The 16598-nt window shown below is 44.1% G+C and overlaps 1 protein-coding gene across 1 annotated transcript in view; it reads right to left on the reverse strand.

The window, feature by feature from the left end:
- Nucleotides 1-1393: 1393 nt before the first annotated feature.
- The window catches only part of LOC122931345 (retinal guanylyl cyclase 2-like), a 77209-nt gene continuing 62004 nt past the window's right edge, over nt 1394-16598 (reverse strand). Inside the window, exons 13-20 of the mRNA XM_044285411.1 lie at nt 15931-16094; nt 14695-14887; nt 10404-10578; nt 10208-10306; nt 8596-8690; nt 7207-7292; nt 1474-1573; nt 1394-1414 (exon numbers count right to left, since the gene is read on the reverse strand). Of these exons, the coding sequence (XP_044141346.1) occupies nt 1394-1414; nt 1474-1573; nt 7207-7292; nt 8596-8690; nt 10208-10306; nt 10404-10578; nt 14695-14887; nt 15931-16094 (933 nt within the window). The remainder of the gene's footprint in view (nt 1415-1473; nt 1574-7206; nt 7293-8595; nt 8691-10207; nt 10307-10403; nt 10579-14694; nt 14888-15930; nt 16095-16598) is intronic.

The raw sequence follows: 16598 nt of genomic DNA on the forward strand, positions 1-16598 counted from the left end.
CACATGGTTTGCCTGCATGGTGTCCTGAAGTTCCTGATGGCAGCCCTGGTAATATAGTATAGTATAGGATTGTACAGTATAGAATAGGATAGTACGGTATATATAGTATAGTATAGGATTGTACAGTATAGGATAGGATAGTACGGTATATATAGTATAGTATAGGATTGTACAGTATAGAATAGGATAGTACGGTATATATAGTATAGTATAGGATTGTACAGTATAGGATAGGATAGTACGGTAATATAGTATAGTATAGGATTGTACAGTATAGAATAGGATAGTACGGTATATATAGTATAGTATAGGATTGTACAGTATAGGATAGGATAGTACGGTATATATAGTATAGTATAGGATTGTACAGTATAGGATAGTACGGTATATATAGTATAGTATAGGATTGTACAGTATAGGATAGGATAGTACGGTATATATAGTATAGTATAGGATTGTACAGTATAGAATAGGATAGTACGGTATATATAGTATAGTATAGGATTGTACAGTATAGAATAGGATAGTACGGTATATATAGTATAGTATAGGATTGTACAGTATAGGATAGGATAGTACGGTATATATAGTATAGTATAGGATTGTACAGTATAGGATAGGATAGTACGGTATATATAGTATAGTAGAGGATTGTACAGTATAGAATAGGATAGTACGGTATATATAGTATAGTAGAGGATTGTACAGTATAGGATGGGATAGTACGGTATATATAGTATAGTATAGGATTGTACAGTATAGGATAGGATAGTACGGTATATATAGTATAGTTTAACACAGTATACTGGATAGAATAGTAAGAAAATGCATATAATAACACAGCACAGTCTTGTATTTGATTGTATATTATAATTTACCAGTATAACGGAGTATAGTATTGTTTAGGACAGTGTATTATAACACTGTAAAGTATAGTATCGTATGACATAGTATAGTGTAAAATTGTATAGGAGATTATTCCATACTACAATATAGTATAGAATAGTATTGTTTAGAACAGTATATTATAACACTGTAAGGTACTGTATAGTATAACATTGTATAGGATAGGCTAGTGTAGTAAAAGTGATAGCATATTGCTAAGTTATGTCACCACCACTTTGTAATCGCTGGCGGTCCAACCTCTGGGCCCCCCCCCCCCCCCCCAATGATCCTGAGAATGAAGGGTATGCAGCATTGTTTTGGCATCAAATCATCTATGTGCATAGCAGTCATGCATGGTCCGGGGCTGCAGGAGGCATGGTTAGGGCACATATTTCGCTAATATAGTTGGATATCATGTAAATCGATTTTAGTTGCCATTTTTCTATGGGTCATAGTCCAAATACCCCCCCGACAGTAATGCACACAATCTTGCACATGGCTGGCAGTGTTATTCCTCACTGGTTCCTGTCTGAGATACATAAATGAATATATATCATGCACACAGAAAGACCAGACAACGGGATCTACCTCATCTCTACTCCTCTCTTCCTGTTTAGCAAGCAGCTTTTCCGCTTTTTTTCTTTTGAACTCTGCAATTTCATCCGCTGTTAACCCGTGGGCATTACACCTGCAGTGGATATATATATATATATGTCATTAGTTAGCGGTGTGCACAAAGGGTAACTCAAGGGTTAAAAATGGAATGTTTATTTATTTTATTTTTTTAATTTCTATTATGTTACAAATAAATTTTTACGGTATAATCACAGAGTGAACGTGAAAGCAAAATCTTTAAGAGGGCCCCCAACTGTCACGTGCCATTTATACTGGCATTTTTAGGCCCCCTCAAACACTGGGGACATCATACAGCACATGACAATACCTTTCTAACAAAGCTAGACCCAGCCCTGTGCCTCACATGGATCCAGAGATCTCCCCAATTATTGCTCTGCTATGTGTCCTCCTTGCTGCCCCTCTCTCCCTATCACAACTCCTTGTTGCACCTCTCTCCCTATTACAGCTCGGGGGTGTCCTTTCTGCTGCTGCTCTTTCCCTGTAATTGAGACAGCTTCTAACAAATGATACAGCTGGTGACAGTTGAAGATTTAAACTGAGCATGTGCGACCACCTCAGTAAGGTGGACAAGAAATAAGGAAAAGAACAAACAGTAGGTGGCGCAATACAGATACATTTTAATGAACAGCTCAGTGGCTATACAACATTTTTAATTATATGCAATTACAAAAGTATTCAGATCCTGGGGCTGGTTTAAAAGGTAGAATATTTTTCGTAGGACAACCCCTTTAACAGTAAGGGTCCATTCACACGTCCGCAAATGGGTCCGTACCCGTTACGCAATATCGGGAACGGGTGCGGACCCATTCATTCTCTATGGAGCCGGAAGAGATGAAGAGATGCGGAAAGCACACTATGTGCTCCCCGCATCCGCATTTCCGGAGCGCGGCCCCAAACTTGTGGACAAGAATAGGCAGTTCTAGGGGGGGTGCCGTCCGGGTGTATTGCGAATCCGCAATATACTTGTCACCGCCAGATATCTGAGAAGCTCTGACAGACGTTCTTCAGTACCTCTTGCTTGAGGTTCTTTTGTTTTGGTTTCGTTTTGTCCTCTCGTTTCCCTCTCTCAGCTGTCATCTAGTTGCACTGATTGCCTCCCTTTATATCCCCTCCTATACTTCATCACTTTGCGGTTTTTACAACTTCCTGGATTGTGCTCACTGCTAGATGCTGCAACTGCTGGGTCCTCAGATAAGTCTTTTCCTTTATTTGTGTTTTCCTGTTGGCTTGATTCTAGGTGACCCTGACTCCCTCCGTATTAAGTGCAGGGAGCCGGTGGTCGTGTCCCCTCACTATTGTGGGGTTTTCAGGTGTCACTCAGTCTAGGTACGAGGGCATGCAATATTCTATCTTTAAGATCTCTGCATGGGCTGAACAGTCCGGGAGAGCTCTAGGGCTTTTATAGGGCTCACCCATATGTTCCTTAGTTTGGGATCAAGTCAGTCGGATCTTTATTTGTGACTTCTAGTTTTCTGCAACACCATCCGTGACAATACTACGGACGTGTGAATGGACCCTAAGATGATCACAGAGTGTCCTCCCCTGCTGGGATCTCCCCTCCATCAACTGTAATTTGTGGGGAAACTTTCCATAAAGTGTTTAAATTCCCTGCAGCACCACCACAGGTGAAATTAAGCATTACACCATGTCCATTCACATGGGCAGGATAGATCTTTCAGACAGATCACTCTCCATTCTGGCCAAAAGGGGATCTCCTTCTATTACTTCTATTATTTCCCTAATAAGGTAATGTGGATAATCCCTTCGGGGGTTGTCCTTATTGAGGCTCCTCCCCTGCAGTGTATATGGGTCAATTGTCCAGTTGCTTGTAGTTCATATTCTTTGTATCCATGTCATCAATGTGGTTTCTAGGGGTGGATGAGGGATGCTACTTTCCTTCATCTGGGAAGGATAAGGAAAATTCTAAGTTTCCCTTAGATGTGATGAGGCAGAGCGCTTGTGAAATCCCTCTGCCCAATCATTGTGGAACAGCAGTGGAGGACAGGAAGGGGGTGCTGAATACGATCAGCACATGGCAATCAACCTACTGCCAGAGAGAGAGACATTGCTGCAGCCTGGGGAGGTAAGTAAACATCAGCGTGTAACCCCTTCAATACACTGGACCTCCGAGGAAGCTGGTTTTAAACACTACACAAAAAAAAAACTCCAACAACACTGGCATTAACCTCATTTACAAAGCTAGACCATTATTCAGTGACTGTATGGCAGTATTATTTATTCACTTTATGGCAGTATTATTCAGTGACTTTCAGCAGTATTATTCAGTGACTGTATAGCAATATTATTCAGTTACTGTATGACAGTATTATTCAGTCACTGTATGGCAATATTATTCAGTCACTGTATGACAGTATTATTTAGTGACTGTATGGCAATATTATTCAGTCACTGTATGACAGTATTATTCAGTGACTGTATAGCAATATTATTCAGTTACTGTATGACAGTATTATTCAGTCACTGTATGACAGTATTATTTAGTGACTGTATGACAATATTATTCAGTGACTGTATAGCAGTATTATTCAGTGACTTACGGCAGTATTATTCAGTGACTGTATGGCAATATTATTCAGTCATTGTATGACAGTATTATTCAGTCACTGTATGGCAGTATTATTTATTCACTTTATGGCAGTATTATTCCCTGACTTACAGCAGTATTATTCAGTGACTGTATGGCAATATTATTCAGTTACTGTATGACAGTATTATTCAGTGACTGTATGGCAATATTATTCAGTCACTGTATGACAGTATTATTCAGTGACTGTATAACAGTATTATTCAGTGACTGTATAGCAGTATTATTCAGTGACTGTATAACAGTATTATTCAGTGACTTACAACAGTATTATTCAGTGACTGGCTGGCAGTATTATTTATTCACTGTATGGCAGTATTATTCAGTGACTTACGGCAGTATTATTCAGTCACTGTATGGCAGTATTATTCAGTCACTGTATGACAGTATTATTCAGTCACTGTATGGCAGTATTATTCACTGACTGTATGACAATATTATTCACTGACTGTATGACAGTATTATTCACTGACTGTATGGCAGTATTATTCAGTCACTGTATGGTAATATTCAATAAAGAAAATCTGCAGTGTTGGGGTGGGACTAGATAGCAACCAACAATTAGTAAAATAATTAGTAGGTACCGCTTGCCCATGGGGTAATCTTTTAGGGCTACAGCACTGCTGCTTTAAGTGACATCTTACGGTACCTGACCAATCACATTGACCTCTTGAGGTTCTCAGCTGGGGTCTAGGATCAGTCATAGACTTTCAAAAAGTTCTACCGCACCTTATTCATTAATATTCCGCAGCCGCTCGTACATCACGGTGACTGCACATTAACAATAAGATATTTGTCAGTTTATTTACATCTCCGGCAGCTCCGTCCGATTCCCGTTTTACTCAATCACTTCTCCCATTATGCTGATCGTTGGATTTATTTGCCCCCTCGTCATTTTTTTTGCATCTTTTCACTTGCAATTACCTGCTTACAGCGAGGCGAGCGGTTTTCCTTTGCCTGGAGATATTACGCTATTAAAGAGAATTTATTGTGCTCCATAAAAGCAATACCGCCATGCATCAGAATGCACGCCATATTTTTGTTTTATGACGGCCCATAAGCTTTCAGACATCCGCCTATGAAGGTGTTTAAGATGCAAAATAAACAGCTGAAATCCCACGTTTTACAATTCAGTAATAATGCCGCTATATGTCATGAAAGGTCTGCGATTATTACTGCGTAAACAGAAATCACAAATATTTTCCGACGATGTAAATAATTGGGCAGGACTAAAATCGTAATGGACTGAAATTGTCTGGAAAAAAATGTATCCTAAAAGGGCCATGACGCATTTACGGACACTAGATGCTAATCAGGTTACACCGCCACCCACCTGCCGGTTGCACTGCAACTTAGGCAAGGCCATAAAAGAGCATGCCATTCTGGACAGATTTTGGTCAAGCATTGAGACTGTGCATGGTACTACCACTATAGTACTGCCACTCATGGGCGTCCATACAGTATGTCGCCACGTAGTGTGCTACTTCTGTGGTCTCGCAGGGCACATTAACGACTCCCGCTGACCCTGAGGGTTGTGACTACCATGAATCTCAATATTAATAGTATAGCGGTATTATCTAGACATTGTATGGCACTCTTATGAGATTACTTTACGCATGGACCTGTTATTTCGTCACTGTATGCCAGTATGATTTGAACACTGTATGGCGGTATTCACTTGGCATGGTGCAGTCTTGCAGTGTATTTTGGATGGTGCATTGTAAAGCACTGCTGTGTAGGTAACTATGTATGTTATTTGGAAAAAAAATATGGATGTGTTAATCAGTCACTGTAAGGCGGTATTTGCTTGGCATTGTATGGCTTTGCATACTAATTTGCACTGTGTGGCACTGCTATTTAGGTCGCTCCATGTGTTATTAGGACAACATACAGTATGGTGGTGTTACTTGGTCACTGTATGGCAGTATTTACTGTGGCATTGTGAGGCATAGTATACTAATTTAAACTCTGTAGTATTGTTGTTTAGGTAACTGTGTGTGTTATTTGGACATCATATGGCGGTGTTATATGGTTACCGTATGGTGGTATTTAATTGTAATTGTGTGGCACTGTAAACTAATTTTCACTGCACAGCATTGTTCTTAAGGCAACTGTGTTTAAATTTGGACAACATATGGCAGCGTTATTCACTCACTGCATGGCAGTAATTACTTGGCATCGTGTGGCACTGAACACCAATTTGCACTGCGTATCCTTGTTATTTAGGTAACTGTGTGTGTCATTTGGACAACGTATGACGGTGTTATTTGAGAACCATGTGGTGCTAGCAGTTAGACGCTCTGTGTTATATTTGTAGTACTTTGATTGCGGCCGCCTCTCGGCATTCGCTGCTGCCGGAACTCCTAGCACTAGCGTCAGCACGGACCCGACAGGCTGTTCACCCGCCGGAACAGCCTCCTGGAGTTCCTTGCCGCTAGTGTCAAAGTAGCGGGGACTAAGAGTTACCGTACTGTACATGATCTGGCCCTGACTCTATGAACGTAGAGGGTCAGTCTGCATAGTGTGAACAGTCTCCCTAATTTACAGACCAAAAGTCCCTTCTGAGCAAAAGATGTGACCAGGATTAACCCCTCGAAACGGAAAAACCCAGGTTGCAGCACAAAAGTGGTGCATAGACATACCGTATATACTCGAGTATAAGCCGACCCGAATATAAGCCGAGGCCCCTAATTTTACCCCCCAAAAATGGGAAAAATTATTGACTAGGGTGGGAAATGCAGCAGCTACTGGTAAATTTCAAAAATAAAAATAGATACCGTACCAATAAAATTACATTAATTGAGGCATCAGTAGGTTAAAGGTTTTTGAATATTTATTTCAAAGAAAAACAATATGGTATCAACAATAACTTTAACAGTACAAAAACCAACTAAAGCGAATATTAGATTTTTGGGAAAATACCAGTTCATGCGAATTTTTGAATGCGATTTTTTTTTGCGAATTTTCGCAATCAAGACCTAGACTCGAGTATAAGACGAGGGGGCTTTTTGAGCACAAAAATATGTGCCAAAAAACTCGTCTTATACTCGAGTATATACGGCACTTAAAAATATGCTTACCCTGGCTTTACATCTGGCGGCATTGGTAATGGTTTGGTGAAACCGTCTTTTCCTACTAACCAGTACGTTTCTTCTATACCTTTTCCCTAAAGAAAAAAACAAACAAAACAGAACTGTACAAGGCGGTATCGTTTTTTTTTTTTTTTTTTTGCAATCTCCCTTCTACCTTTACTATAACCCTGGGTTCACACCTGAGCGTTTTACAGCGCGTTCAAACGCGCTGTAAAACGCTTAAGACATGAAAACCAATGCTTCCCTATGGGAAGGGTTCACACCTGGGCGTTTTACAGCGCGTACGAACGCGCTGTAAAACGCCCGACGCTCAAACAAGTACTTGAGCTTCTTTGGGGCGTTTTGACGCGCGTTTGTGGCCATAGGACACTGCAGTCAATGACACAAACGCGCGTCAAACGCGCGTTTACTATTACAAAAAACGCGCATAAAAACGCGCTACAAAAACGCACGTAGAACGCGCGTTTGAGGAACGCTCAGGTGTGAACCCAGGGTTAGGCCCCTTGCAGATGAGCGTTCCTCCCGCAGCGAGTCCGCATCGCAGCTCCCGGCCTGACCTCCCAGCGCTGACGGGATTCACATAGCATTATATTGATTTATGATGCTATGTAACCCTGACCCTGGGTTCACACCTGAGCGTTTCCCAAACGCGCGTCAAACGCGTTTCTGACGCGTGTTTTTGTAATAGTGAACGCGCGTTTGTGTCATTGACTGCAGTGTCCTATGGCCACAAACGCGCGTCAAAACGCCCCAAAGAAGCTCAAGTACTTGTTTGAGCGTCGGGCGTTTTACAGCGCGTTCGTACGCGCTGTAAAACGCCCAGGTGTGAACCATTCCCATAGGGAAGCATTGGTTTTCATGTCTTGAGCGTTTTACAGCGCGTTTGAACGCGCTGTAAAACGCTCAGGTGTGAACCCAGGGTTACAGTTCTGGAATGTATTGGACAACACTGGCATAATGCTATGTGAATCCCGTCAGCGCTGGGAGGTCAGGCCGGGAGCTGCGATGCGGACTCGCTGCGGGAGGAACGCTCGTCTGCAAGGGACCTTACTTTAGTAAAGTAGGTGGCGGCTGAAAAGTCAGTGCTGCCATATCTGTGTAAGTAAGTGGCTGTTACCAGGTGGCGTCTTGAAGTTAATAAGCTGCCATCTGGTGGCTACAAACAACCAACGGTTTTATTTTCCTTTTGCAAGCCTTTCAGATCGCAATACAAAATACGGGGCCCCTACCATGCTCCATTATAACACTGGTGGTCCGGGCGTGACTGTGCCCACTATAGATGCCGCCTGATGGCACCCACTGGCTGGACAGTACATCATATATATTTATTACTGGCAGTATATATCCGCACTATACCCAGACAGCTCACAGCCTTACCTTTAATTCTGTTTTCCCTCTAACTTGTATCTTATAGTTTTCCTTTAGGGCACGCAGCGTGGCCACCGTGCTTTGGTTGACGTGGATTCTGTAAGCTGTGAAGACGTGAACGGTCATATATAAGAATAGTCCTTTACAAAATGGATGCTGAGGACTTCAGGTCCCTTTACACTATTGCCAGGTTAGAATTTGTGAAGGTGCCCCTTACTGGTATGGTCACATATGCATCTTTTTGTGGGAGTGTTTTTCCTGCAAATTTAAGGGGGTAACTGGTTAATATCTGCTCCCTAGACCTTCAGGGATGTCAGATATTAACCCACAACCATCATAAAGCAGCAGGGGCGTAGCTAATGGCTCATGGGCCCTGGTGCAAGAGTTCAGCTTGGGGCCCCCATCCCTCATTGCTTTGTGGCCAGGGACAGGGAAGCACATTGCCTTCCTGCTGCCTGGGGCAAAAATTTAAACTGCACCCCCCACCATGCCAAATTCTTCACCTTACCCCTTCCCTCCAGCCAGAGGTGTAACTTGACCAGCATGCACCTTCTATAAAACAGGTGTCTTCTCATGTGGTACAAGGGTCTTTGGGGCCCCTCAGGCTCCTGGGCCCGGTAGTGACTGCTACCTCTGCACCCCCTATAGCTACGCCCCTGTAAAGCACCATAAATAATGGATATCAGTAGTAGCCCCTTTATCACCCTAGACCCCCTGGGATATTAGCTGATAACTGTCATAGACCACCATGAATAAAGGATAGCATTATTAACCCCTTTATCACAGTAGACCTCCAGTGATGTCAGATATTAACTCACAACTATCATAGACCACCATGGATAATGGATATCAGTAGTAGCCCCTTTATCACCCTAGATCTCCTGGGGTATTAGCCCATAGCTTTCATAGACCACCATGCATAATGGATATAAGTATTAACCCTTTCATCACACTAGACTTCCAGGGATATTAGATATTAACCCATGACCATCATAGACTACTATAACTAATAATATTGATATTAACCCCTTTATCACCCTAGACCCCCAGGGATGTGAGTTATTAACATACAACCATCATAGACCACCATGAATAAAGGATAGCCGTATTAACCCCTTTATCAACCTACAGTTCCAGGGATACCATCACTATCATAGATCACCATAAATAATGGATATCAATATTGGTCCCTTTATCACCCTAGACCTCCAGGGATATTAGATATTAACCCTTAATTATCATAGACCATCGTGGATAATGATTGTCAATATTAACTCTTTTATCACCAAAGACATCCAGGGATATTAGATATTAACTAATATCATCATAGATCACATGGGAAATGGATATCAGTATAAACCCCTTTATCACCCTAGACCTCCAAGGATGTTAAATATGTCAAATAAAAAAATGTGTGATATAGTATATGTAGGAAGTGGACAAAGTTTAAATGTCCGATGTGTTTGCCTCGTGGCTTCCAGTAAATTACTTGAAATTATGACTATTGGCACATACTTCTATATGACAGATATGACCATGTGAGCTCATATAGTTTAACCAGTTTGATTTTTAACCTACTCCTATCCCCCCCATAGATGATCCTGAGGTTCCCACCACTTACGCAGTCCTGTGGATTCCATTCGTGAAGCTGTGTTCACAGTGTCTCCGAATAGACAGTAACGTGGCATAGTGAGGCCAACGACTCCGGCTACACAAGGTCCTGGAGGAGAAGACAAAGTCAAAACCATGATACTTGGGTCGGACCACCGCTTTTGAGAGTTACAACTGTCCACCGTCACTACTGTGTTACCCCCCACCTGAGTGCAAACCTATCCTGATCCTGACCGGCACGTCCGGCATGTGTCTCATCTGGAAGGTGCCCACAGAGCAGAGGATGTCTAGAGACATGTTGGCAATTTCGGCTGCGTGCTTGTTTCCGTTCCTCTTGGGAAGCCCTGAGGCCACCATGTAGGCATCGCCAATGGTCTCCACCTGCAAAGAGACAGTTCCTGTGGTCTTAGTGCGAGACGCTTGTGTCTTGAAGAATCTAGGCAGAGGTGGAAGGGTTCTCAGGATAGAAAGACATCAGGAGGTAAGTATAAAAAAGCAAGATCTCCACTTGCTGTCAGTGAAGGGGAGCATTCTTGTTTGCATCCAGAGGCTGAAAAAGTGTTGCAATTAAATTGGACTCGTTATTTAGAGCTGCTATGGGGTTAAAATTGTTGTAAAGGGGTTAATCTCATTAGGACAACATCATAGACGAGGTTCCTATCCTTTTCACAGCCTGTACATATGAATGGACACCATGTAATACCATTGTTCTCCTGTAGTGGCCACTGTAGGGCAAATGTGAACCAGCTGCATGTTCCTTCGGTGATCACAGCTGATCCTTGAGGTTTTCAGCTGCTGTATCTAGGACGGTGAGCTGATCTTTCCATAAGGCTAGATTCAGACGACCACGGTATTTTGCAGTCCGCAATTTATGGATCCGCAAAATACTGATACCAGCCCGTATGCATTCCGCAATTTGCGGACCGCACATGGCCGACAGTATGATAAAAAGGCCTATTCTTGTCCGCAATTGCGGGGCCGCGGAACAGAGCTACAGATGAGGACAGCATCCTATTGAAATGAATGGGTCCACACCCATTCTGCAAAAAAAACGGATGCGGACCCATTTATACGATCGTGTGAGTGAGCCCTAAGTCCTTGCACTAGATCCCATTTTTTCCTGATAGTACTGTTCATCCTGAACTTTATGGTTGATGAATAGTGTAGAGCGAATCGAGGTTCACGAAGTGGACTTCAATCCAAATTTCAGGAAAAATTTGATTCTCCGCAAAGCCGAATTTCCTCGTGCTTCGTGGTAACGAATCTATTTTCCCTGAAATGGCGGTAAAAAGATGGCCATCTTACTTGAAGATCCCGCGCAAAATCTTGTGCGCGGTGATGTATGATGCCACCACAACGGCCGATGTGATTACATTATTGTGCGCCGTGCGAGATTTTGCACTAGATCTTCAAGCAAGATGGCCGCAGCAGCCCCTTTGCAATCAAACGGATGAGGTGAGTATGATTAAATATTTTTATTTTATTTGCAAACAGTGAAATGCTTTAGTATGGATCTTAGATGCCACAATCAGAAGTGAACGCGGCATCTGAGGGGTTCAATGACAGGGGGGAGGGGGGCTGCTCAATCGCCGTTCTCTGTCATTGCACCCGCTATGTACAAAGAAATGCGCTTCATGACGAAGTAATTCATCACAAAGCAAATTTTTTTGTAAAATTCAGCAAAGCAGACGAATGGAATTTTAGAGAACTTTGCTTGTCTCTATTGATGAATACAATGCTAGAACTACTTGTCTGTGACACACTGAGGCCTCATGCACACGACAGTATTTTTTCACGGTCCGCAAAAACGGGGTCCGTAGGTCCGTGATCTGTGACCGTTTTTTCGTCCGTGGGTCTTCCTTGATTTTTGGAGGATCCACGGACATGAAAAAAAAGTCGTTTTGGTGTCTGCCTGGCCGTGCGGAGCCAAACGGATCCGTCCTGAATTACAATGCAAGTCAATGGGGACGGATCCGTTTGACGTTGACACAATATGGTGCCATTTCAAACGGATCCGTCCCCATTGACTTTCAATGTAAAGTCAGGAGTCCCTTTTATACCATCGGATCGGAGTTTTCTCCAATCCGATGGTATATTTTAACTTGAAGCGTCCCCATCACCATGGGAACGCCTCTATGTTAGAAAATACCATCGGATTTGAGTTACAGCGTGAAAACTCATATCCGACAGTATATTCTAACACAGAGGCGTTCCCATGGTGATGGGGACGCTTCTAGTTAGAATATACTACTAACTCTGTACATGACTGCCCCCTGCTGCCTGGCAGCACCCGATCTCTTACAGGGGGATGTGATACGCACAATTAACCCCTCAGGTGTCGCACCTGAAGGGGTTAATTGTGCGTATCATATCCCCCTGTAAGAGATCAGAGGCTGCCAGGCAGCAGGGGACAGACCCCCCTCCCTCCCCAGTTTGAATATCATTGGTGGCTAGTGCGGCCCCCCCCCTCCCTCCCTCTATTGTATTATCATTGGTGGCCAGTGTGCGGCCCCCCCCGGCCCCCCTCCCTCTGATGTATTTATATCATTGGTGGCCAGTGTGCGGCCCCCCCTGGCCCTCCCTCCCTCCCTCTATTGTATTTATATCATTGGGGGCACAGTGTGCGGCCCCCCTCTCCCCCCCCCGATCATTGGTGGCAGCAGAAAGTTCCGATCAGAGTCCCAGTTTAATCGCTGGGGCTCCGATCGGTAACCATGGCAACCAGGACGCTACTGCAGTCCTGGTTTCCATGGTTACTTAGCAATATTAGAAGCATCATACTTACCTGCTGGCTGCTGCGCTGTCTGTGCCACCAATGATATAAATACAATAGAGGGAAGGAGGGGGGCCGCACACTGGCCACCAATGATATAAATACAATAGAGGGAGGGAGGGGGGGCCGGGGGGGGCCGCACACTGTGCCACCAATGATATAAATACAATAGAGGGAGGGAGGGCCGGGGGGGCGCACACTGTGCCACCAATGATATAAATACAGTAGAGGGAGGGGGAGCCGGGGGTGTGCACACTGTGCCACCAATGATATAAATACAATAGAGGGAGGGGGGGCCGGGGGTCCGCACTGGCCACCAATGAAATTCAAACTGGGGAGGGAGGGGGGTCTGCCCCCTGCTGCCTGGCAGCCCCTGATCTCTTACAGGGGGCTATGATACGCACAATTAACCCCTTCAGGTGCAGCACCTGAGGGGTTAATTGTGCGGATCACAGCCCCCTGTAAGAGATCGGGTGCTGCCAGGCAGCAGGGGGCAGTCATGTACACAGTTCGTAGTATATTCTAACTTGAAGCGTCCCCATCACTATTGGAACGCCTCTGTGTTAGAATATACTGTCGGATCTGAGTTTTCACGAAAAAGCTTTTATGCAGACGGATCTTTTGATCCGTCTGTATGAAAGTAACCTACGGCCACGGATCATGGACACGGATGCCAATCTTGTGTGCATCCGTGTTCTTTCACTGACCCATTGACTTGAATGGGTCCGTGAACCGTTGTCCGTCAAAAAAATAGGACAGGTCATATTTTTTTGACGGACAGAATACACGGATCACGGAGGCGGATGACAAACGGTGCATTTTCCGAGTTTTCAACGGACCCATTGAAAGTCACGGAAAACGGAACAACGGCCACGGGTGCACACAACGGTCGTGTGCATGAGGCCTAAGACTCCATTCAGGGCCTTTGGACATCCTAGATGGGCTCCTACCCGTTTCACAGCCTGTACATATAAATAGACACCATGCAATGCCATCTTTGTCCTGTAGTGGCCACTGCAGGATAAATGTGCACCAGGTTCATCTTCTTTCGGCGATCATAGAAACATAGAATGTGTCGGCAGATGAGAACCATTTGGCCCATCTAGTCTGCCCAATATACTGAATACTATGGATAGCCCCTGGCCCTATCTTATATGAAGGATGGCCTTATGCCTATCCCATGCATGCTTAAACTCCTTCACTGTATTTGCGGCTACCACTTCTGCAGGAAGGCTTTTCCATGCATCCACTACTCTCTCAGTAAAGTAATACTTCCTGATATTACTATTAAACCTTTGCCCCTCTAATTTAAAACTATGTCCTCTTGTAGCAGTTTTTCTTCTTGTAAATATTCTCTCCTCTTTTACCTTGTTGATTCCCTTTATGTATTTAGCAGTTTCTCTCATATCCCCTCTGTCTCGTCTTTCTTCCAAGCTCTACAGGTTAAGGTCCTTTAATCTTTCCTGGTCACAGCTGATCATTGGGGTTTTCAGCTGCTGTACCTGGGGTGGTGAGGGGACCTTCCCACAAGTTCTTTGCACTTATGGTCATTACATTTTGTTTTTCTGATGGACCTCTAGTACTGTTCATCCTGGACTTTATGGTTAATGAATAGAATGCTAGAACCACATAGAAGACAATGGAGAAATCTCACTCCAATCAGGGTCTGGAGAAAGCTGGGGGTTGTACTGGCTTGGTTTAGTAGGTGATCATCCATCACTTACCTTATACACGTCATGGTTTCCAAGAACTGCATCGAACAGGGTGTAAAGGTCATTCAGGAGGTCGACCACCTCGATGGGCTCACTCAGGGCTGATATGGTGGTGAAGCCTACAATGTCACTGAAGTAGATGGTGACCTGGTCAAAATATTCCGGTTCAACCGTGCCTCCGATTTTCAGAACTTCAGCGACAGATCTGAAAAACATGAACCGAAGGGTTAACAGAAATATAGCAGGTGTGTATTAGGCTCCTTCATCACGCCAGCTGTCATGAAACTACAACTCCCAGCATACTCCATTCACTTCCATGAGATTTACTGGAACAGCCTGCTGGGAGTTGTAGTTTCACAACAGCTGGAGGGCAGACGGTTGCTGACTCCGGCCGTACATTGTATCTCCAACCCAGTAATTTCTCCTTTTTCATGTCAAGGGATATCCACTCTGAGACTTTCTAATAGACTTTAGCCTCAATTTCCTACCATTTTTAAGATCTGTGCTTGCTGACAGTGAACAGAAACATTCTTCTTTACATCCAGATGCCTATAACCTGCACAGGCCCAATACTAACACCAGGCGATTCTCCTCTGATCTCCAGACCCATTCATTGTCCCTCCTCTGACACATTGTATCAAACTGTCAGGAAAGGAGAATGATTTAGGTGCTACCAATGTGTATGCATTAGATACAATTGTAACAAACCCTCAGCTGTGAGAAGCGTTAGGTCAGCCTGTATATATATAAGAACATATATTGGACTGACTTTTCTAACGGAAACCTTTTTGACTTTTTCTTACCCAACCCCCACCGCCACCACCACCACCATCACCTATTCCTAGTCTCTGGGCTTTCTTCATAATACTGTAGTGTAGGAGTCCTTTAAAGGGGTTGTCCATTTGTCCCATACGCCATATGGAGGTCACTGGAGGTGTACTTACCTTGGAAATGGACCACGTGACTGTGATGAGGGGGGAGGGGCCAGCACTGAACTCCTCTTGCTTTTCAGCTTGAAACCACAGGGTTTTCCTACAGCGGCCACTAGAGGGAGCTCATGGGGATTTTTAAAGCTTTCATTCAGTTCAATGGTAACTGTATGCACTGAGCTCCCCCTAGTGGCGGCTGCAGGTAGACAGTTTTATAATATTCTATTCTTCGAATTTCCACCCCACGAGGACCTACCCTTAATGTAAGTGCTCATGGGTCTAGGGGTTAAATGTTTTCGATGGCACGATTTCTACTCACGGAGGAAGCATTTGTGAGAGCAGTTTTTCCGTCTTCTGTTTTTCGATCTCCAGCTCCTCCGTTCTCTCCCGGATCAAATCTTCTAAATTACTAGAGTACTGTTCCAGCATCCGCAGCATGGAGTCTATGATGTTGGTTTTCTTGCCTTTGTTGATGGTCTTAAACTGAAATGCAATGGAGATGTCAGACCTTCATTACCCAGGATGGACTATCTCGGCATACAAAGCAGCGCGCGCCACGACCACTCGGCGCAACTCTAAAGCCCCGCCCACTTTCTGGGCTAGAAAAACAGCGTCTATACGTTGGTAAATCTGCCTTAGGCTGAGTTCTCACGGGCGTGACGGATTTGTTCAGGATGCGTCCCGGGTTAGGCTTCTTTCACACGAGCATGTCCGGATAAGGTCCGGATGCGTTGCGGCAAACCCGCGCGAGTAGGTACCCAATTGCAGTCAGTTTTGACTGCGATTGCGTTCCGTTGTTCAGTTTTTATCGCACGGGTGCAATGCGTTTTGCACGCGCGTGATAAAAAACTGACTGTGGTACCCAGACAGAATGCTTAGTAGGTGGTCAATTGAGGGTTAAAAAATAAAAAATAATTAACTCACCTTCTCCTCTTGATCGCGTAGCTGCCGGTCTCTTCTTACTTCTTTAATCATGAGCTGCCGGCT

This window comes from Bufo gargarizans, chromosome 3 (genome assembly GCF_014858855.1).
Source record: "Bufo gargarizans isolate SCDJY-AF-19 chromosome 3, ASM1485885v1, whole genome shotgun sequence".
Lineage (NCBI taxonomy): Eukaryota > Metazoa > Chordata > Amphibia > Anura > Bufonidae > Bufo > Bufo gargarizans.